The 24054-nt window shown below is 39.8% G+C and overlaps 2 protein-coding genes across 11 annotated transcripts in view; one reads left to right on the forward strand and one right to left on the reverse strand.

Annotated features, from left to right (window-relative positions):
* LOC124645667 (ubiquitin carboxyl-terminal hydrolase CYLD) lies at positions 1-16347 on the reverse strand. Of its 6 annotated transcripts, none has more exons than XM_047185512.1 (12): positions 16083-16224; positions 15751-15944; positions 14700-14973; positions 13340-13534; positions 12773-12972; positions 12291-12470; positions 11726-11881; positions 11127-11315; positions 10875-10983; positions 2582-2715; positions 1785-1968; positions 1-228 (listed from the first exon to the last, which is right to left on the reverse strand). In XM_047185512.1, exons 2-12 carry the CDS (start codon positions 15823-15825, stop codon positions 59-61), a joined length of 1866 nt encoding a protein of 621 aa, XP_047041468.1. In that variant the 5' UTR covers positions 15826-15944; positions 16083-16224; the 3' UTR covers positions 1-58. The 6 variants fall into 6 exon arrangements, with proteins under 6 accessions (XP_047041468.1, XP_047041470.1, XP_047041469.1 ...); XM_047185514.1 differs by lacking the exon at positions 15751-15944 and adding an exon at positions 15945-15977 and having other exon boundaries at positions 16083-16201; XM_047185513.1 differs by lacking the exon at positions 16083-16224 and adding an exon at positions 15945-16047 and having other exon boundaries at positions 15751-15828.
* The window catches only part of LOC124645665 (probable phosphorylase b kinase regulatory subunit beta), a 25110-nt gene continuing 15092 nt past the window's right edge, over positions 14037-24054 (forward strand). The window contains exons 1-15 of one of the 5 annotated variants that reach the window (XM_047185503.1): positions 14037-14097; positions 17067-17184; positions 17261-17396; positions 17720-18002; positions 18101-18230; positions 18311-18462; positions 19321-19657; positions 19763-19852; positions 20323-20349; positions 21144-21298; positions 22112-22231; positions 22310-22420; positions 22642-22769; positions 23155-23330; positions 23690-23952. In XM_047185503.1, coding sequence (XP_047041459.1) covers positions 14086-14097; positions 17067-17184; positions 17261-17396; positions 17720-18002; positions 18101-18230; positions 18311-18462; positions 19321-19657; positions 19763-19852; positions 20323-20349; positions 21144-21298; positions 22112-22231; positions 22310-22420; positions 22642-22769; positions 23155-23330; positions 23690-23952 — 2238 coding nt within the window. In that variant the 5' untranslated portion in view covers positions 14037-14085. The other 4 variants (XM_047185505.1, XM_047185501.1, XM_047185504.1 and 1 more) reach the window with 4 other exon arrangements.

A 24054-nucleotide genomic window follows, 5' to 3' on the forward strand; every position in this document is an offset into this window, starting at 1 on the left:
TATGTGAAATAAATAGTATGTATTGCATAATTAGTGTATGGAAGTACATAGTGTGTGGCTACCGGTACATGGCGACGTCGGGGCTGCGGTAGAAGCACATGTATGCGTCGGAGAGCAGGCGCTTGGCGTGCGCCGGCAGCGCGGGCGCGCGGGCGCCCTCCTCGCCCAGCCACGCGCCCAGCTCCGCCGTGCACACGATCTCCGGGATGTTGTAGCCGTTGCGCTCGCCTGCATTCACCAACACTACTTTTTAATACTGTTCAGACGCTACGAGTGCTACGACTAATGAACGCACCCATAACATATACTAACTTAGCAATCTTTCTCTGTACACGTAACATAACTTATTTATAATAATTATCTATTTATATAAATAAAAATGAATTGTTGTTCGTTAGTCTGATTAAACTCGAGAACGGCTGGGCCGATTGAGCTGATTTTGGTTTTAAAATGTTTGTAGAGGTCCAGGGAAGGTTTGAACGATACGAAGTTCGCGGGATCAGCTAGTAATAAATAAAAATGAATTGTTGTTCGTTAGTCTGATTAAACTCGAGAACGGCTGGGCCGATTGAGCTGATTTTGGTTTTAAAATGTTTGTAGAGGTCCAGGGAAGGTTTGAACGATACGAAGTTCGCGGGATCAGCTAGTAATAAATAAAAATGAATTGTTGTTCGTTAGTCTGATTAAACTCGAGAACGGCTGGGCCGATTGAGCTGATTTTGGTTTTAAAATGTTTGTAGAGGTCCAGGGAAGGTTTGAACGATACGAAGTTCGCGGGATCAGCTAGTAATAAATAAAAATGAATTGTTGTTCGTTAGTCTGATTAAAACTCGAGAACGGCTAGGCCGATTGAGCTGATTTTGGTTTTAAAATGTTTGTCGTAGTCCCAGGGTAGGTCTAAACTAGAAATGCCACGAATATTCGGCAACTATTCGGTATTCGGCCTATTCGGCCCTTTTTTTTATATTCGGTATTCGGCCGAATATCAAAACATGAAAAAAAAGGACTCATAATTATATATATTTATTACCAAAATAAAATAAAAAACAAAATAGTACGCAAACGCAAATATTTTAGTAAGTAAAATTTATTAGTGGTAAATTGTGATGAATAAAAACAAGCTGCATTTGTTGGTAACAAACAATTACGTTTTTCGTCGTAAATGATACCAGCTTCTGAAAATAACCTCTCACTATACACGCTACTCCCTGGAGAAGATAAACTTTAGCGAATTTCGACAGGTTTGGGAACTGTTTTTCGTTTGCTGACCACCACTTGTAAGGATCAGCCTTCCGATCTAGGCGAGTTGTTTTCAAATAATCCAACTCATTTGCCACAGCATTCTTCTCCACGTCCTCCTCATCATTACCTACGCCTATGCATCGGAATAAGGAAGACAGGTTGCGACTTGTCTCTTTATTGTTTACCTACGCACGGAGCGGCACGTGCTCAACAACATGTACCTATTTACGCGCCGAATATTCGGCGCTTCGGCCGACAGTGCTGCCGAATATTCGGTATTCGGTATTCGGCCAAATCACTATTCGTGGCAACTCTAGTCTAAACGGTGAGCAAATAAGGAAAAATGAATGAATGCGAAAATTAAAAAAAAGTATTGTGTCGTGTATTTGTGACTCACTAAATATGCCTCCAATAAATTAGGCGGTACGAAGTTCGCCGGGTCAGCTAGTTAATAATAATTATACGCCCATAAAATAATATCTTCAATATACCCAATTAAAACTACATCACACAACACGATCATTAAATAAAACCATCCTCACCTTTTCTATCGGCCATTGAGTCGAAGAAGCACCAGGGAGCGTCATGTCCGACCCCTGCCTTTACAAAGGCCACGTAGTGACTAGTCTCAATGCACAGAACTGCAAACAGCTCCATGTACACCCGCGGTACCGGACAAGACTCCAAAATGTTTGCAAACTCCTCGCACACATTGAGAGGAGTGGCCTGAAAATTATAACGATTAATTAATTACCCAACACCTCCGAATTGACATAGATAGAGACAGTACGCGGCTAATGACTAACATTAGTTGCGTACTGTCTGAGCACGTTGCCTCGCGAGGCCAGTGCGCGTATCAAGCGTATCGGCCATTGCGCGAGCCTCGCTCGTAGAATGAACGATGAACGCCACGTTCGCGCGCTTCGCCCGACCTTGCCAAGGTCCCAGCCAAAGGTTGTCAGTTTTTGCCACACTCCCAGCGCGCTAGCGGCCCGCACACTGTGCACTGGCGCGGCACTGCATACACAGAGGTACCTTGTGGTGCGGGCGGGTGGCGTGCGCGACGCGGCGGCAGTTGTCGCACAGCGCGCCCGCCTCCAGCGCGGCGCCCGCGCACGCGGCACACTCCCAGCGCGCTAGCGACCCGCACACTGTGCACTGGCGCGGCACTGCATACACAGAGGTACCTTGTGGTGCGGGCGGGTGGCGTGCGCGACGCGGCGGCAGTTGTCGCACAGCGCGCCCGCCTCCAGCGCGGCGCCCGCGCACGCGGCACACTCCCAGCGCGCTAGCGACCCGCACACTGTGCACTGGCGCGGCACTGCATACACAGAGGTACCTTGTGGTGCGGGCGGGTGGCGTGCGCGACGCGGCGGCAGTTGTCGCACAGCGCGCCCGCCTCCAGCGCGGCGCCCGCGCACGCGGCACACTCCCAGCGCGCTAGCGACCCGCACACTGTGCACTGGCGCGGCACTGCATACACAGAGGTAGAAAATGTTATATAGAAGAACTATCACTACTCCCAGGTGAGACAGGAATAGGCCCAGCGCATACCTACCGCTGGAAGCGCGGCGGAGCGCATTTGAAGGCAAAAATTTATTAATAATAGGTCTTTACCTATGAAATTGCCGTTTTGTATGAAAAAATTTAAACGTTTTTTTTTTCACGTATTTCTTATTTGTATCTATGGAAGTAATTACCCATGCAATAAATGCTTCTTTGCCAACGCAGTGGCAGTGAATTGATGCCCTTCTTAAAGAAATTAGCTGCATGGGAGGCAACCATTTGTTCAAAGGCATTTTTTACTGCCTCTCGGGTACTGAATTTTTTACCCGTCAAAAACTTATCCAAATTCTGGAAAAGTTGTAGTGTGTGGGCGCAAGGTCTGGTGATTGGCGGACGACGGAAAAAAACATTCTCAAACAACAGTCTCGACGCGTACTTCGCGCTAGCGTTCATTGAGTTCGTGGGACACCCATTTGTTAAGCCCCCAGTACACGTTTGCCTGTGTTGGCCCAAGCTTTGCAATGCACAAATGTAGGCCACGATCAAATGGTGTTTACACATTGGCGCATGGCTCATTGCTGCCTGGCAAACCACTTGCGATGGACGTCGAGGTAGTTACGGCTGCGGCTGTTTATTTGTATAGATACTACACCAGCGGTTCCCGAATTCTTTTGGCTTCGGAACCCTTTTCGTTTCACCATTTTTCGGCGGAACCTTAGCTTAAGTAAGAAGTAAACTAAAGACGTAAATACACTTAGGTACGGCTCGTGGCGTGTGGTAGCGCACCAAATGGTTATATGGTTAGAGACATATTCAGTATACTCAGGCGTAGCATGGCTATCTGTCGCACGAGCCGGAAAACAATTTAGCCGACCTTGACTTTGTGTATTATGTGAATAGTTTTCAGTTTGAAGATTGACAAAGTAAACGCAAAAAGAAATAGATTGGGTTTGTACAGGTGCGAGGCGAGCGAGTGCGATTTCTTTAACTAAAAGAAGAAGTTCCAAGCACCCGCTAGCATTGAAAGACATCCAGCGGTAGCCGGTATCGCGAGCGCAGCGAGCGCGATTTTTTTTTACTTTTAGTACCTACACAAAATAAACAAAACGACTGTGAATTAATAAGGTCTCAAAAAGTACATTATTCACACAAAAAAAGCAAATGCAAATGAAAAAGAAGCAGCTAGCGAAGAAAGCGCTATTGCTTTTTCTGAACCAGAGGAATAAAAAATAAACATCAAAGGAAACCTCGACGGAAGAGCGCTACATTTTTTCGTTGTTGGATACCTGAGCAATTAAACGAACACAAAAGAGTCCTACATGGAGTCGCGAGCGAAGCGAGCGCGAAATTTTCGGATTCGCGGAGGTGCAAAAATTGGAAATAATGTCACAAATTCATGTTAAAAATAGCCACTGGAAATGCCTTGTCATTTCACGTCCTGTCAAATGTATGAAAACTTATAATCCTGACGATGAAATAAGCCCAAAAAATGCGGTGATTTTTGGCCGACTCGCTACCTACTTTTGCCGATTGCCGAAGACCTGGAGGTATTAAGTTAATCTACAATTTGTAAAAAACGGAATTAAATTATCTGCTGCCGTGGCCTTCCCCCGCCACTTGTCGCGAAATCGTACTTACACTCCCGAGTGGTACCCACCTACATGGTGCCTAAATGGAATTTTGGATTTCAATATTTTAAAACAATTTAATTGAAAATGAATAATATTTTAATATTGTCAAAAGTGAAACGATTTACCATATGAAAATCTTGAATTTTCCACGGAACCCCTGAGGGCCTGTCACGGAACCTCAGGGTTCCGCGGAACCCCATTTGGGAACCGCTGTACTACACTACTATATTTATACTATACTGTACTACTATATTTATATTGGGTAGGTTTGACCTTCTCGACTTTATGCCGGTTTTAATAGGTATCCCGTTCCGCAGCCCGCGGAAAAAAAGATACCCATGTCCCCCCTAGTCTTTTTATTTAGATTTTATATAAGTATTTTGTATGTATTATTTATTATATAATGTGTATGTATTATGTATTATGTGTTTGTTTGCGTTGTTCTTATCCTTCTTCTTCCTCTTCTAGGCTGTGATGATGACGAATGTTCGGTGTTAGATGGTGGCTGTGTGTTCTGTTCCTGGATGGCTGGTCCCGCTTGCGTGCTTGGTGATGGATGCGTGTTTTGTGTGTCTGGTGTTTGTGTGTCAGTGTGTGAGTGTTGTTCTTCTGCTGTTCGTACGAATACTGTGTCTCCTAATACTTTGCTGAGTATGATAGATGAATGTATGGCTGCTTGTTTTTGGAGTATGTGAATGTTAATTGATGCGTCTAATTGGTCTATGTATTTTTTTATGCTTTTTGCAACGATGCCCGTTACGCCTACTACTATCGGAATGACAGCCGTTTGTGTATTCCACAGCCGGCTGATTTCAGTTTTCAGAAGATGGTATTTGCTTAATTTTTCTATTTCTTTGGGTCCTATGTTGTAATCTGACGGTACGGTGATATCTATTAAATATGTTTTGTTACTAGTTTTATCCGTGTATATAAGGTCTGGTCTATTGTGTGTAACAGTGACATCGGTTTGGACGGGCATTTCCCACATGATTTTGGCTGTTTCGTTTTCTCTTACTTGTGGTTGCACTAGTGTTTCCTTCCACCAGAGGTTGGCAACTTCTATTTTATGTTTTTTAGCAAGACACCAGTAGACGTATTGGACAAGATTATTATGTCGTCGGACATAGTAGGTCCCCGCTAATTTTTCGCAACCAGATATAATATGCTGCGTAGTTTCGTCTTTAGTGACGCAGAGGCGGCATTTTCCGTCTACTGGTTCTTTCAATATATCGCGCTGATGTTGTTTGGTCATAACGGCTTGATCTTGTATTGCAAAAATGGATGACTCTATAGTTGGTGGAATTTGTTGTTTTTTAATCCATTTAAACGAAAGTTCTCTGTCTATATTAGCTTGATCTAGTACTTTTTTGGGAAACTGTCCGTGTAATTGCTTACTTCGCCATACTGTATTTTGTTGTTTAATTATTGCTTCTTTGATTTCTTTGTCTGTGTGTTGGTTTCCTTGTGTTAAGTGTAGCTGTGTTTCTATTTCCTCTGCTTCTTTTATTATTGAGTATTTAACCCTATTTTTATCGTGTTTCGTTATTGTTTCAATGAGATGGTCCCTATTTGTATTGAGGTATTGTTTATATTTAAGTATTTGTGTTTTGTACATATATTCTACATTTAAAAGTCCTCTCCCTCCTTGTGCTATTGGTAAGTAAAGCCTCTGTACGTCTGCTTTCTGTTGGTGTGCTTTATTTATTGCTAATAATTTTCTAGTTTTTATGTCTATTGCTCTAAGATCGCTGCTTTTGTAGTTTATTATTCCGAAAGAGTATAGTAACACTGGAATTGCGTAAGTATTGATACCTTTAATAAGGTAACGGGATGTGAGTTGCGTGTTTAGTAATTTTTTAACTCTTCTATAATACTCTTTGGTTATTTGATCCCTAATAACACTATGTTCTATTTTTCCTGATTCTTCTTCTTTCTCCTGCCCTGTTCCCAAATATTACTTGGGGTCGGCGCAATATGTCATTTTCTTCCATTTTCCCCTGTCACTCGTCATACTGACACTCACTCCCTTCCTATTCATATCATCTTTCAGGCAATCCATCCATCTTTTCTTAGGTCTTCCTCTTCCTCTCCATCCATCTACATTCATACTTAGCACACACTTTGTTGCATGCGTATCATCCCTCCTCATTACATGTCCATACCACGACAATCTTCTACTTCTCATCTTTTCTGTAACTGGCGCTACTTTCAGACTTCCTCTAATGTAATCATTCCTCACTTTATCCATTCTTGTAACACCACACATCCATCTCAGCATTCTCATTTCTGTTACATGCACTCTCTTCTCGTCCCTCTTTTTCAATGCCCAACACTCCGATCCATACAGGACGACAGGTCTAATGACGGATTTGTAAATTTTGCCCTTCAGTTTGAGGGGCATCCGCGGGTCACAAATAGCGCTAGTTACCTGTCGCCACTTCATCCATCCAGTATTGATCCGATGCGTAACGTCCCTGTTCACCTCACCGTCACTTTGGACGAGTGAACCAAGGTACCGGAAGTCGGAGCAAACTGGTAGGGGCATGCCGGCTAGGGTTATGGTCATGGGTCCCGAAATACCGCCAAAATCACAATGAAGGTATTCGGTTTTACTCCTGCTCACCTTTAAACCCACTGTCTCCAGTCTCAGCCGCCATGCCTCCAGTCTACTCTGGACCTCTGGCCCACTCTCCCCCACCAGAACAATGTCATCGGCGAAAAGCATACACCAGGGTGCCTCCTCCCGTATATCTGCCGTAAGCGCGTCCATTACAAGCAGGAAGAGATACGGGCTGAGGGCCGACCCCTGATGTAAGCCAACACCTACACTGAAGCTGGTGGTAGTGCCCGCTGCGGACCGGACTTCTGTACGGCATCTGCCGTACATCGCTCGGATCAACTGCACATACTTCCCTGGTATACCTTTCTCCTCAAGGGCCCACCACAAAACCTCACGAGGCACCCGGTCATATGCCTTCTCGAGGTCAACGAACACCATATGCAAGTTTTTGTGTGCACCCCTGTACTTTTCGCACAATTGGCGAATACAGAATATAGCGTCCGTTGTACTCCGACCAGGCATAAAACCGAATTGATTTCGTGCGATATCACTCTCTTCTCTCAGCCTCCTTTCAATAACTTTCTCCCACACTTTCATACTATGTGACATTAGCTTTATTCCTCTATAGTTGTTGCAATTCAACACATCACCCTTGTTCTTAAAAATGGGCACCAGGAAACTATTGCACCACTCGTCTGGTATAGTTTCCTCTTGCAACAACTTATTGAAGAATAAAGCCAGCCATTTCCATCCATCCATCTTTAATAATTTCCACACTTCCACTGGTATTCCATCTGGCCCTATCGCTTTTCCATTTTTCATTCCATTCACTGCTAATCTGACCTCATCCTCACATACATTTCTTACAAGGCCCTCGTTCACCGCTTTATGATGGAGCACACCGCTCCACTCATTTTCTTCATTCATCAGTCTTTCAAAATATTCCTTCCACCTACCTTTAATCTCCACATCATTCGAAAGGACCGTTCCGTCTCCATTCTTTACACACCTTATCTGGCATACATCTCTTGTCATTTTCTCCCTAGATTTAACCAATCGGTAAAAGTCATTTTGACCAGCTGGGCTATCTAGGGAGTCATACATCCTCTCGTGCGCTTTTGCCCTTGAAACAGCCACAATCTTCTTTGCTTTCTTCTTACATTCATCATATTCAGCCTTTTTTCGTGCTTTTTCACTATCATCATTGTCTTCCGTCCGCTGCCATTCCTTGAATTTCATCTTCTTTTCCTTTAATACACTCTGCACTTCTTCCACCCACCACCAAGTTTCCTTCTCTATCACTCCATTCCCTTTTGATTCTCCTAGAATGCTTCTTGCCGCTTTCCTTATACACGTCGCCATTCCACTCCAGCATTCATTCACATTCTTTTCATTCATTTCTCCCATTTCAATCATCTTATCAACCACTACTTTTCTAAATTCCCGGGCCAACTCAGCCTTCCCCAACAGATGCCATTTGATTTTGGGGGGCCGTCTCTCTTTGGCTTTTGGCCGGGAAGTTAAAATTTTTCCTGATTCATGAACTCCTAAATATTTATAGCTATCACCTATGGCAAGTTGTTTGAATGTATCCCCACTTAATAAAATATGGCCCTCTCCTATTGTGCTGCTTCTTTGTCCTGAGTCTATATGTAATATATTGCATTTATCAAGCCCAAATCTCATCCCTATGTCATTTGTAAATATCTCTACACTGTCTAATAAAACTTTCAGGTTATTTCTACTGTTTGTGTAAATCTTTAAATCGTCCATGTAAAGTAAATGATTGATCCAGTAACTATCTCTAAGTTTGTACCCTTTTAATTCGTATTTGTTAAGTATGTATGAAAGAGGATTGATTGCCAAACAAAATAGTAAAGGAGAGAGGGAGTCGCCCTGAAATATTCCGCGTCTGATGTAAATCGGATCCGTGGTTATGGAGTTTTGGGAGCCTCGCGCTGTCATATACTATATTTATATTATACTACACTACTATATTTACTACTTTATTTATAGTAGTTATACGCAACACAAAAGTGTACTATCCTCAGCGGCCGGTGACGAACTAAACATTGGCCGAATGTGTAAACACCACACGCCAAGCTGGGCCACGATTCCTTTGATGTGTGCCCAAAAAACCGACAACTCGCCGAATGCGCGCCAACCTTGACAAATGTCCGCCAACCTGCACCAATACCCCGTGTACACATTGGTGATGGCGTGTATTGGCCGCACTTGGGCCAACGTGTACTGGGGCCTTTAAGCTTTTTTACCTTGCCAATTTGACTCAAATGGATCAATATTGTTTTGACGCTAACATCGAAAGCTTTAGCCGTAGATTGTGTATCATCAGCTTCCACAATCGCCTTTAATTCATCGTTGTCGACCAAAGTCTTCGGTTCAACTTTCAGGTCGAAATTTCCAAAACGGAAGCGAGCACACCAATAACAGGTGGTGCGTTGGTTAGCAGTGTTAGCTCCGTAAACGTCGTTGATGTTACGTGCCGCTTGTGCCGCGTTGCTGCACCACGGTACTCATATTCCATAATAACTTAATTTTTTAACGTATCCACGATGAAGAAGAAGACTGAAATGCGATGACAATGTAGCACTAATCAATAAACTAATGACTACTTTTGGAAGATGAATTCCATGTTTTTTTAATAAAAATAATTTGACTTGCGCGTTTGCTCTTTTAGTAGCTTGAAGGTGCTCCGAGCGCCGCATGCGAATTTATTCTTTTGTAGACCGTATGTCAAGGTAATTAGGGTTTATATTAAATTTTTGTCGTTAAATGCGCACCGCCGCGCCTCCAGTGGTGTGAGTAGCAGTGTTCTTTTTTTAAAGTAGCACCAGTGATAGAAAAAATAAGAGGTCATTTGGTCGTGGTATGGGCATATGGCGTCGTCCTAATTGGGAGCGATCGCACGATGGCGCGATGCGTTTTTCATCTCACGATCTCACTATCTCACTTGCGAGGTTCAAATAGGACACTCTGATGAAATCTGTATGTTTGAACTCATCGAACGACGAGAACGCATCGTGTCATTGTACAATCGCTGTCAATTAGGACGACGTCTTAGATGAAAAACGCATCGCGCCATCGCACGATCGCTCCCAATTAGGACGACGCCTATGATGAGACGGTGTGAAACGCATGTTACAAAGAGTGTGGTAAGTATGAATGTGTAAGGATGGAGAGGCAGAGGTAGACCGAGGAAAAGATGGATTGATTGCCTGAAAGAGGACATGAATAAGAAGGGAGTGGATGTTACTATGAAGTATGACAGAGAGGAATTGAAGAAAAATACACACTGCGCCGACCCCAAATGACTTGGGAATAGGGCAGGAACAATAAGAAGCTCTCTACGCCCCTTTAAAAAGTCAAACAACCAAAAGTAAAAAGACCTATTTCACGGTCTCGTCACACGCGCGTCATGCGCGTCACTCGCGTCATCTTAGTCTGTATATTGCTGCACGTGTCAGCATTTACCGCGTCTATCGATCATAGAATACCTATGTGGCCACCAGAGAGCATATTCGCCTATTTCTTACACGATTTACCACCCCAAGTCGGGGAGGAGGCAGGATTCGCAGCTGTAATTGATCCGTTCAATGTCATGTTGCAACAGACATGCGTAGTCAGGGATTGTCATCTATACTAATATTATAAAGCTGAAGAGTTTGTTTGTTTGTTTGAACGCGCTAATCTCAGGAACTACTGGTCCGATTTGAAAATTACTTTCAGTGTTAGATAGTCCATTTATCGAGGAAGGCTATAGGCTACTTTTTATCCCGGTACGGGAAGTAGTTCCCACGGGATGCGGGTGAAACCGCTGGCAGAAGCTAGTCTTTGATAAAATTAACGTGAGTTTATTGAAAATCATACTTCTAAATAACACGTTAGTAGTGGAAAAATATTTTAAACGTACTTACAGCCATCTATTAAATCAGTCACGTCCAGTAGTGGCGAGGGTAATACTCTTTGGTACAATTTATATTGCTTGCCGAACCGCGGCATTTGAATGATGAAAGCAGCTGGAACCTGTATGGTGTGAAAAAAAAATTAAGAATAAAAACATGGAGCACTATTTAATGAGTTTAATCAACCAGATTAAGAGTCAAGACAAAGTCGTTAAAATTAAAATTTTAAATTCAGACAACAATATTAATCTTTCTTAGTCTCACCTCACTAAGTTTCACACCAGATGTGGTAAATGATTGTTCCAATAATTGCTGTACGGTAGGCAATGAAACATGTTCGTCTTTCTCCACAAACAACTGATAACAATACGCTTCTTGTCCTGAAGACAACTTCAGAAATGGTTCAGCTCGCAATAGTTGTGCTACTAAACCATTTAAGAATTCTTCTGGGTCCTGAAATATAAATTACATTTGAATAAATATTCCTTTGACCTAAAAGTATGTTTTAGGTACAATAATAGATCTACGAAAATTTCCAACGAGAAGGTACTTCAACGCGTCGGTGAAACCAGGGCATTGTTGCAGACCATCAAACGCAAAAAAGTTGCCTATCTTGGTCATGTACTGAGAAACGATAAATACCAACTGTTGCAACTAATAATGATGGGCAAAATAAAGGGTAAAAGGCGCGTTGGAAGGCGCAAGAAATCTTGGCTGCGGAACATCCGAGAGTGGACGAGTATTGCCAGCGTTGAAGACCTGTTTCGCTTGGCACAAGATAGGAAAGAATTTGCTGAGCTGACGGCTAACCTCCAGTAGTGGAGAGTCACCCGAAGAAGAAGAATAGATCTACATCTACTTACCTTTTCTTCTGAGGTCAGACCAGGCACGTCAGACAGCCTTTCAAGCAAAGTTCGCAACTTCATGACTCGATCAGCACGCACATAACCATGCTTTCTCAGTGGATTCACAATTTCTTCTCGAAGTACTCGTTGAACTTCGGAATAGTGCGGTGAATCCTGTAAGAAATATTTATTTTTGTAAAACCCTATATAGTATTAATATACTAGTCTCGTTGTTTTTATATAGTTATAAGTTGGCAGAGAGATGTAGAAGGTTGTCATGGTATGCGCATGTAATGAAGAGGGATGATACACATGCAACAGTGTGTGCTAAGTATGAATGTAGATGGATGGAGAGGAAGAGGAAGACCTAAAGAAAGATGGATGGATTGCCTGAAAGATGACAAGAATAGGAAGGGAGTGAATATCACTATGACGAATGGAAGAGGAAGACATATTGCGCCAATACCAAAAAAAATTGGGAACAGGGCAGGAGGAAGAAGAAGGTTGGCACCACGTCTTATCTGATACCAGGTTATCATTGAGTTTCGGGACAACCTTGTATGTTTTGGTATAAATAAGTTACCTCGGGCTCTGGCGGGCGGTATAACAGCGCATCAAAGACGCTGGTGAAGGTGAACATCGCGAAGAGCGTGGCATCGAGATAGCAAGAGTTGTGGTGTCCCTGTATGCCGCGGTTCTTGCCTGCCAGCTCGCCCAGCGAACTCAGTGGCGGCACCACACCTACAACTATTGGGCAATCCGGCTGAAATAATTTATTATGGCTTTAGTTTACCTTTAGTAACTTTGTGGGATTATTTTGCAACTACAGCAGTAGAGATATGTAAAATGCAGATTCAATTCTCATCTTGTAGGAATTTTGATTTCACCAAAATATTATCACTGTTTCTTTCCTAATTTTCATGTTAAATAATAGGTATGTTACGAATGTGTTAAATTATCCTGTCTTCATCGACGCATCGTTCTTCCAGCTTGCTTTCAGAGATAGTTCATCCATTTGACTTAAGTACCCTTGCTGCTGCGTCATAATGTGCGTAATATTGTTACCTGATCGGAGAGGTCTGCGTCGTGCGGATCACTGCGACCGGGTGGCGGCGTGTCGCGGAACCGCGCATCCCGGCGGCACAGCGGTAGCGGCACGAACAGGGCGCGTCCCGCCGCGCACGAGAACAGACGTGTGCCGCCGCGACTGCCGTCACCCAGGCCACATACGCTCTGTTCTAGCTCAACACCGGCTGTTGCCGTGTCTGAAACATATCACAGATTAGTATAAAGTCTAGGTTCTAGACAAGCCCAGGATAAAGTGAATGACGAACTAATTTTCAGCTAAAGACGAGACAATTGTTTTTTTGAGAGCTGGGTCTACAACGGGTTTGTAAATGGTTACGCTTTTCCCTTCATCGTCATTCCCTTCTAAACTGTAAAGGATTTTGTCTTCTCTTGGCAGGATCTGTTATCGATCTGATTGATCCATGTTGACTATGTTATGCTTACCTTTTTAGAACAACCTGCACATTATTACTTTGTGTCCAAGAATTATACCATTTTTATAAACATAGGTAAGTAAATAGAAATTGATTAAAGTTTTAAGCATTATTTATGAAAGAGATTTACCATCAATGACCCCTATCCATCTGACCACGCCATAGTAATGTTGGTCGACATCCGTCGCAACTTCGACCAGTGATCCAACGCCGATATCTTCGGGCTCGTGTACTGGAGAAGGTTTGGCCGGTGGAGCAACTCGAGGAGACCCAAGTGCCGGGGAATCATATAACTCCTCAGGAACCGGCTCCGAATTGCAAATATCTTAAAATTCATAAAAACGTCATAACTTTTTTACAAAAAAGTATGTAACCAATAGGTAAATACAAAAGAACGTAATTAGTAGGTAGGTAGTGAGGAAATACAGTTCATTTTTTTCCTTAGTTCATTAACAGAATACAGGTATATTTTTAGTTTGAACTAGTATTTATCCACTACCAAACCTCAAGTTTATAGTTTCGGCTTCTCTCAAATAGGAGTCAATAACAGAGGCTCGTTATAAACAATCATGGCAAAACAAAAAATGTTTCAGAACTTTTAAGTTAATTTCAACGTACACCTTTCACATTCAAGCACACAGAGCGGTATTTCATCAATAGATAAGTCACGTAAATACGACATTATTGGTCGACGATGCACTGCACAAGCGTGCCAGTCGGCCAGTCGCCCCAAGTCTCACGAATGCCTAAAATTAGATTCCGTACAGCTATAATTGGAGAACAGATAGAAGCGAGTGTTACGCGAAATGTTCTAGTAATAATGTTGCGTGTTTGTCAATAATTAAATAAGGCAGAGAGCAATACAAATCCACAACCATGAGTAGACCGGTCAGTACCTATCCTTAGGTTTATTTTTTAATGCATGAGAAGTTGAAATAGTAGATTCTTCATCTATCAATATGAAGTGAATTCTTTTAACATTGAACACAAAGTCACATATTTGATCTATTTGCCATGTTGAATCATACTTCAAAAATGATACGAAAATGAATACCTTATAGGTACTTAATTGTTAGTTTGCTATTTGTCTTAGGCTTTGAGGGGAAAATAAGTTGGTACCAACAGGAAAATGATATACAAGAGAATTTTGCCGAAAAATAATACCTGTATAGGCAAACAAAACCAAACGATATATGTACCATTATGTTTACTTATTACATTTCTATAGTCGGAACTAAGGCGAATAACCAGAGTGGGGGGAGGGGTAACGTTAATTCTTATCTTTGAATGATAGCATGTTTGTTTACAAACATAGGAACTTCTCTCTTTTAGTGGGAAACATTTAGGAACAGGAGGGATAACAAGCATTTTTCCAGTGATTTGTTATTATGTATAAAAAAATGTTCATATCCTTTTATTAAATATCTGACACTTATTGTCTTTTCCATCAAGTAGAAGTTGAAAGTTATCAAAATCATGAAAAAACCCACCAACTAAAATTCCAGTTTCAATCTTCTTTGGTTCGTGAACCATTTTAGGTTGAGGATCTTCACTGACTGTTGAGGATGGTATATTAGTATTCGTTTTGTGGCGTCGCCGCTCTGGTGCTAGATGAGCCAGTAAATTCACAGACTTGATCCGTTCACTTTGTGAAGATCGCTGCATAGTGTGTTTGTGGCTCTGTTGTGAAAATCCATACTCAGTGCGCTCAGGCTCACGTGGTGCTGGTGGCCAGCTTCCTCCAATCAAGTTAAACAAGTCTACCTGAAACCATACAATACTTTAAATTGGAGGCTCAAGAATAGTTTCTAATGAACACCATTTAGCATCCATTATCGTTCAGCTAAATAAAAATAAGCCATAACAAAACATCCATGCTTATTTTCCTTATCCATTTTTTTTCAGTTTTTTGATATGGTTGGCAAAAAAAAATTACCTATGGAACATTGATTAATTATTAGTTGTTGTTTCGTGAGACAATAAGATCAACCACATTTAAAGTAATTTATTCCTGACCATCCCTTAATGTACAAATTATGAGTAGATAATGTTTTTTTTAAACATGTAAATAATTTTGTGGATGAGGTAAAAACCCAAACTGAAATAAATTAATATGTAAATACCTGGCTGCTGAAATTCACCTCATTCAAAATGTAATTCCTTTTTTTTACATTTAATTAGAACCATTTATGGTAATGATTACGAGTGAACCCAAACAATGTACAATACTAGTTTTGTACATTAATAATATTACATCTAAATTAGCACAGCCATGTAACCATGAAAGTTTAACATACAAATTCACATTCTTCTATAAATACTATAAAATAAATAGGATACCCATAACAATGTTTCACATTCATAAATTAATTAAAGTTAAATCCCATACACATCATTAATAAAAACAATCCATAATATTTCTAATTTTGACCACAACAGAAGCTATTAGTTTGTTAGTGATAAAAAAAAAGTTAAATGGTGCAATTTATTGTTTTGTGATAATAATATTAATCATATTTTGTATTGTTGATAATAATAAACCTGTTGGGTTTGGGTGTCTCTGGTGCTATTATTGTTATCATTTTCTGTAGATATATCGCTTGTTTCTTTATTCATTATCTTCGGACAAGTATTTTCATAAAATATATTTATTGTTTAAATAAAAATGATAATATTTGGGACGTTATATTAGAATTGATCACTGCTCGATAGTACGTGAGCAGAAAACAACCAACCTGTTAATAGGACAACAATCATCACATTATTTTCTGGAAAAGATAACGATACAAATAGAAAATCAAGTTTTGATAACAACTAAAACTACAACTGTATTTTGTCCACAATTTTGTCACTGCTATTTGCACGTCACTTACAAATTATTGCAAAACACTTGTAAAATTATAAATAAGTTGCAATTAGGTCTTGTTTCTTGAACGTTATGTTGATTGTTTTGAAATTTTATTTTATTTACCAAATCAAAAGTTGGTTGAAAAAATCCGTATGAATGACGACGTGACGTGCCTGAATAGAAAATCAGAAAATCAAAGGCTTTTTTCATTATGGTATGTTAAAATTTTACGAAAAGAAGCAACATGTCGATGGGGATAAAGTCTATTTTGCCTTATGTGTGACACGGTACGAGTTTAGAGTTGTATAGACACAGAGAATGTTGTCTCTCTCGCACAGAAGATCACCTAAAAATACAGTATTACAGTAAAATTAGTAGAAATGGTAAATCTAAACAAAGAAAAATACAGCAATACTTCCATTTTAAAGACGGTATCGGCCCTTAGTCTGATTGCTGACACGATCATCGACTCAAGTAGCGAACAGTTTAGCTTGCAGTCATGGCAACTGGCAACTCCTGAATGACCTCTGTTCAGTCATCAATGTCAAGTCAAAATAATGAATGACAATAGTGGTCAAAATGTCAAATGTTCCAAAAATTTTGTAACATTTTGTAAACAAATATTGATACTTTATTTTTGCAATGTTCACTTACATATTATTTCATAAACTAAATTAACACTTCATTGTTTCGTAGTACGTGACTCAATTACCTACAGCATTTTTGCACAGGAAAAAGTTTATGAACTTTTATTTAATTTTAGATATATGCAACTTTGAGTCTCAACATGTTAGATGTTGAATGATCTTTTCACTTATAATTATTTTAATTTAAATAGCAGGCATAGGTACGTGCAGGTTTTTTTGCAAACAATTCATAGTGATAATTATTTAATTCGCAAACTAGTGTTTTAAAATATTATTTAAATTTAAAAGAAAGAATTACACTGTATGTCTCAACCTTTTTGATACATTGTGCTTAAATAATACTGTAATGTTTATTACCACAGCCTATACCTGAAATAATGATCCGTCAAGGGAGCATTGACGATATAAATTCGCAACAGTTTCTAAAAATATCTAATTATGAAGATACAGTCCGTCAACTGGATATATATTATGCTATAGGTATGTTTGCTGACTTGTAATCTATTTGAAGAATATTGAAATGTTTTGCTATACATATTATTTAATTATGTTGCAGTGAAAAGACAGTTATTAAGATTCCAAAGTCCAATTACTGGACTTTTTCCAGTTTTATCGTCAGATCTTCACATAGGCAGTGTGAGAGATAGTATTTACTGTGCATCAGCTGTATGGGGATTATATCAAGCATACAGGTGACCAGTAGTATCTTATAAATTACAATTCCTTCTAGAATGATTATGAATGTGATTTAGTTAATTCTTTGATAAATGCCTTAAACAAATTTTAGTCCATAATTTGATTCAAGAATGATTTTGCTGAGTGATATATATTTGGTATAACTCCATCCTGAGGGAACTACTTCACTCTATTAATAACTTTTAAATAAATATCATGTTGTTCTCCAGATTTTAATCTATTTTTTTAAATATTAACAGTGCTATAGCAAAACTAATTAAGCTTACCAAGCAGAATGAGACCTAGATCCTTTTATTATAGTGAGGATTTTTTTTTTAAGGCGCATTGATGATGACAGAGGCAAATCTCATGAGCTGGGTCAGAGCACAGTGAAATGTATGCGTGGCATATTAGAGTGCTGGGTGAAGCAGTCTGCAAGGGTTGAGGCTTTCAAGACACGCCAGAGTGCTGCTCACGCCCTACATGTCAAGTTCCATCTCACTACTGGGGAACCAGTTCTCTCTGATGAACAATATCATCATCTGCAAATAGATGTTGTGTCCCTGTACTTGTTGTTCCTTGTGCAAATGATCACATCTGGACTACAGATCATTTATACCCAGGTAAAGGGCAGTTGTTATATAGTCACTAACACATTTACTTATATATTATGTTTTCTACAATCATGTGGATGACATGGATGTCATAATTTTGTTTACAGGATGAAGTGGCATTTGTTCAAAATTTAGTATATTATGTGGAGCGTGCATACAGAACCCCTGATTATGGTATGTGGGAAAGAGGATCTAAATATAATGATGGAAAGCCTGAAATCCATGCATCTTCAATTGGTAAGTTTTGATACAGTACTTTACAAATACATGTATTTCAATTCCTGTTTGGAGTCAGATGTTGATGTTCATAATTTTAGGCATGGCAAAGGCTGCTCTCGAAGCTATCAATGGTTGCAACCTATTTGGTGACAAAGGAGCGTCATGGAGTGTAGTTTACGTGGATATTGATGCTCACAATCGCAACAGAAGTATTTTTGAAACTATGCTGCCGCGCGAATCCAGTTCTAAGGTAATATACATACAAGTCCGTAGATTATGGATTACTAGAGGAAGTGAAGCATATTTGGAATACCAGTTTGTTTTTTGAAAATAAATTGAAGGAGAAACGGGATAGCTCAATAAAAAATACATTAAATTATTGTCAAAATATTAAACTTTAATAATGAGAACAATCAAATATAAAAAATACCAGATATATTATCAAAATGCCTATCAAACTAAAAATACTCCAAAAACGTGATTTGACTTAGGGTGCAGATTTAATTTGGAATATAGTATTCCAAATTATATTCATTTTTTTTCTTTGAAAATTGCTAACACTTTTTCTTAGAAACTAATAGAATTCTAAATGTTTTATAGTCATTGGCTCTTTACAAAAAAAGAAACTTTTACAAAAAAATAAAACCGACTCCCAAAAAACTGAAAAGCAAAAAAAACACGGTATTCCAAATTAACAACACGCCAACTTAACTTAAAGTTGCATGTCAAATTTTTAATTCTAGAAATATTCACAAAATCATAGTAATATCTTAAACTAACAAGGTCACTCCGCAATTAAAATAATTACAATAAAGATTTAGAGTATTACAGCAAATGATTACCACTGATTGCATTCTTACCGAAAAAGTTTTCAAATCAGGCTTCTCGTTCGCTGGGGGCTGGTAGCCGAAATGTCAAGATAGCGTCCTGTTTTTAATGCTGTATGGCTTTGTGTATCGTTTGACGTTATGTTTACGGCATAAAAACTCAGATGGCGTTTATATATATTTAGATATCGAAGTATTCCAAGTTACCTGCAGTATTCCAAATATGCTGCAGTTCCTCTACTGGTATTGCAGTGTGTTGAAATATTTTCATTTGGTTTTAGGGTGTTGACGCTGCGTTATTACCCACAGTATCATTCCCGGCATTCGCTACCCACGAGGAGCATCTAGTTCAGTTAACAAAAAATAATATTTTAAGACGTTTGCAAGGCAAATGCGGATTCAAAAGATTTAGTAGGGATGGGTACAAATGCGTGCTTGAAGATCCTAATAGAAGGTTTTACCATGAAGGAGAATTAAAGGAGTTTGATGGCATCGAGTCTGAGTGGCCATTGTTCTATGTAATGATGATAATTGATGGCGTGTTCCGCACACTACCCGACCAAGTAGAAGAGTATCAGAAGCTACTAAAAGCTAGAATTTATATGGACGAATATGGAGGTGTGACTTTTTAATTTTATGAAAAAGGAAGATTTAAGAGGAAAAAACATTCCTTCCAAACCATGATGCTCATATTTCATCAGTTATATTTTTTTCTTATTTCAGATCCAGTAATTCCTTGGTATTACTACGTTCCACGTGAAGGTATTGAAAATGAGCGGAGTGAACCAAATTCAGTGCGACGATTGCCTGCAAGTGAGTTCTCTTAATTTCACAGATAAATCGGATGAAATTTACTGAGCATAGTTTTTACTAAGGTAGTTCCGGCCGTTTTATTTAAAGTTATCAAATTTCTACTGTTATCGAACGTGAAAAAACAGCCATCAATCAAAAAGTAAAGTTGTGTTCAGGCATCGATCATAAAATAGAAGATTTTACGTCCGTTAAATGCTTTCCGCATCAATTATGTAAGTAGGCGTTTAATTGGCACAGAAAACTGACTCTTGATTACCTTATTAACTACACTATTAACTCACATGTCGATTATCTCGGCTAGCTAATAATAAACAAATACTTACTGATAATAATTAATTGATTAATATGATTCCTGCCTTCATAACATTTAAAATCTTAATGGGGTTGACATCCGTAAGGCAAATTCGTAGGTATAAAATAATGTACTTATATTCCTTTATAACTATTTCAAAATAATTCACCAATTCCAGATCACCCCAGTGACGGTATCGAAAAAGGTAAAAATATTGGAAAAACATTATGAATAACTATTTTCTTGTTTTCTCTTGTATTTAACCCATCATATGAAACTTCTAGAATATTCGGTGAAGTTTTTAGTACTAGGTACGCTTGCGATTAATTTTCCGAAGTCTACTGTAAATATTCTTCATTTCTTTTTTTTGCTTTTCACAATATTAACTAGAGGAGATTGTACTAACAAGTTTTTAACCCTGAAAAAAAGTAAGTTGTTGCTAATATCAGCTTGTGTTATGATTCAAAACGAATTATAACAGTATAAATCTTCATATTTTATGTAGGTACCAAGTTGGCCAAAAATGTGTTAGTAACATCAAGTGCCACTGTTCTGAGTAGTTACCTGAATTGTTTCTTTAACGCAAATCTGTACTAACATGCTTTTAATGCTACCTTTAGAGACAACGTATACGTATATTAGTGATTACAGTTTTTTCAGAATAAATAGAAATAGCGCACAAAATAACTTGACTTCTAAAACTCTACTTCACAGTCAAAAAGTTAACTTCATACTAGCCACGTTGTTTTGGACCATTATTTTCAAAATAAAATCACCAATTTTTGATCAGTTTTGATTTGAAAAGGAACCCGAACGCCTCGTGGCCTGGTGCTTGTAGCTGTAGGTACTAACTGATCATTTTAATCACGCCTTCCATACGTGACTTGACCTACAGGAAGGCGCCTGACCTACCTCCCTTACGGCATCTCCGCTCATCTTTTTCTCCTCCGTAGCCAAAACATATAAAAATAATAGTAAAGGAAGAGTTTTTTTATCTAGACACAGGAGGTCTATTCCTGTGGGCGCAGTCCCTGTTCGTGCTGGCTCAGCTACTGACGGGCGGCTTGCTTCACGTTAACGAGCTGGACCCCATCAGGAGGTACCTGCCTTCCTACAATAGACCGAGACGCGCCGGACGATATTCCGCATTTCAGGTACGAAACATTTTGAGCTTCTTTAGAGATTCGTGGTTGGGGTTAAATCCCTAATTTGAGTTCTGCCTGTTCTGGTTGCACGGGGTTCGGATACTCCAAGGAGAACCGTTCACATGGACCAGTGCGCTCTGTGAACTGTCCGTTCCGTCCAAATCGACTTCATACTCTCATAGTTTTTTGCGGATACGGACTTAAATGTGCCCCTAAAATTCCTTATAAAATTAAAGTACTAGGCATATAATTAACAAGCTTCTGCCAGCGGTTTCACCCGGCTCCCGTGGAAACCTCTGCACGAACCCGGATAAAAAGTAGCCTATAGCCTTTCTCGATAAATGGGCTATCTAACACTGAAAATCGGACAAATCGGACCAGTAGTTCCTGAGATTAGCGCGTTCAAACAAACAAACAAACAAACTCTTCAGCTTTATAATATTAGTATAGATTGTGAAATAGATTGGATATAAACACAAATATGTATTTCCAAAATAAAATTAAACGTGAACATTATTTTACTTTCATGCGTATCATGAAGGCTAAGCCCACATTTGTAAGTATTAGGAGGAACCTAAAATTTTGGCATGGAATATAGTATGCCTGCTGCTATGCTCAATATACGGATTGGCTATTTCTTTCATATAATCTTACACATATGCAGTCTTCCATATATACGCTATTGATGATTGTACACTTTGATGCATGTTCGGTAGGTACACCTAGGTCCGCAAGTCGCACTATGTTATGCATTATAGCCCTATCAAAGAATAATAAGAAATAAAATATTTATATTAAAGGATATATTTTTTTGTCACTCAGGGAATAGCTACAGACCTGGTTGTGCAAGTAGTATTAATAGCAGAGTCGATGCGACTCCAAGCGATGATGGGCACTTATGGCATACAAACGCAGACGCCGCATGAAGTTGAACCCGTTCAGGTAACATAACTATTACGAGGTCAAGTTGAGAACCTCCTTGACTGAAAAATGTATATCCATACTAATATATCGTTACAGGTGTGCAGTTCCACGCAATTAGTTCATGTCTACAGAGAATTAGGGGTCTGCCCTAAACTGAAGCTCACTGGACGACCAATAAGGCCGGTCGGATCACTCGGCACTAGTAAGGTAAGGACTTCCTTTCTTTTTTAGCCCGTATATATTCTCACATAATATTGATTACCCCACATTAGAAAAGATAAATAAAAAAAACTTAAAGACTGACAAACATGCTGAACCGCATCAAAAGTGGTTCAGTCATACATACAAAAATACAGATTAATCTGAGTATCTTAATTTTTTGAAGTCGGCTAAAAATTAATTGCTATTTCGGGATGATATTGCTTCAGATATACCGAGTATGCGGCATGACGGTGTTGTGTTACCCGCTGATATTCGAAGTGTCGGAGTTCTACTTGTACAGAGACATGGCATTACTCATCGACGACATTAAGACTGAACTGCAGTTTGTTGGCAAGTAAGAACATTCTATAATGTAGCGTTTCCTTTTCCAACTCAAATGTTAGCATTGACTGCACAACAGCCAAAATGGACGCAGAAAACACTACTGAACACGCATGTGTATATAGCTATATCGGAGGACGAGGGGAAAATTAATTAGATTTGAACTAAAAAAATTATCTTCCCTGCTTTGCAAAGCACTTTAAGCTGTTTGTCCCGCGCTTATCTGTCGGTCCAATCGGATTGCTGTCGTGCAGCGCTAAAATAATGAGAGAACACAAAGTGTACCTTTGTGTCCGCGTACGCTCGTGCACTATAATATGTCCTGCTAAGCTGGCAGATCTTCGAGACCAGCTGCAGTGTCCTCGACGCTTATGAATTATATATGAATTGTTTCATAGATACTGGCGTCTGTCTGGCCGTCCGACAGTGTGCCTGCTAGTGCGCGAGGAACACATGCGCGACCCGCACTTCAAGCACATGCTGGATCTGTTCGCGATGCTCAAGAAGGGACACTGCGACGGCGTCAAGGTCCGCCTTGGCAGGCTTCAGAACCTCATCTCTAGTTCTTGTATGGGTAAGTTTGACATACGTGCTCTAACTTCCTCTTTTTTTTATAGATTAGTAGCCGTTAGCCCGCAGTCGTTCATCCACGTCCCTGGGGAACTTCTTTCCGTACCCGAATACAATATATAGCCTATGATACTCGGGAATTGTGTAGCTTTGTAACAGTGAAATAATTTTTCAAATGGGTTAAATAGTTTCGGGGCTTTTAGAGTAAAAAATAAATAAACAAAAATCCTTCTTATTAAGCGTCTTACATGTACTATTTTAGTTGCGGATGAGATCCTACTACTCGTACTATCTTAGTTGAATTTACTTCTGCTAACTCACCACTACTAACAAGAACTACAGTAAAATCATATCAACCCACAGAGCATCTCGACTTCATGAGCCAAGGCGAGTTTCCTTCGGAAATGTTCACGCAGTTCCGACAACTAGAGCACGAGTACATCGGCTATCAGTCCTTGACGGATGTTCCTCGTACTCTTACGTACCGTGAGGAGAATCTTTCGTATGACGCGTTTAAGCACCGCTCGACGCCAGACATCGTGGCGGCGCTGAGGTCTCTTGAGAACATCTTCGCTCAGTGCCAACTGTGGGGGATTCTGTTAGAGAGAGAAGGACCCCTGTTTGAGGTGAGTTTTATACTTCGAAAAAGGCTAGTTCCCGTACATTTTTATTGAAATTTTTGACACAGTCGTGACGCCACGAGCATTATTGTTTTTAATCATATGAAA

Source organism: Helicoverpa zea, chromosome 3 (assembly GCF_022581195.2).
Source record: "Helicoverpa zea isolate HzStark_Cry1AcR chromosome 3, ilHelZeax1.1, whole genome shotgun sequence".
Taxonomy (NCBI): Eukaryota; Metazoa; Arthropoda; class Insecta; order Lepidoptera; family Noctuidae; genus Helicoverpa; species Helicoverpa zea.

Bases quoted from the DNA above. Each gene is read 5' to 3' on its own strand.
- LOC124645667 (XM_047185511.1), bottom strand. From the start codon at position 16,267: ATGAAAAAAGCCTTTGATTTTCTGATTTTCTATTCAGGCACGTCACGT. The intron at 12,973-13,339 runs GTAAATCTCTTT...GATATGTTTCAG, and splicing joins ATGGATAGGGGTCATTGATG to ACACGGCAACAGCCGGTGTT. The intron at 1,969-2,581 runs GTACCTCTGTGT...TATAATTTTCAG, and splicing joins CCACCCGCCCGCACCACAAG to GCCACTCCTCTCAATGTGTG.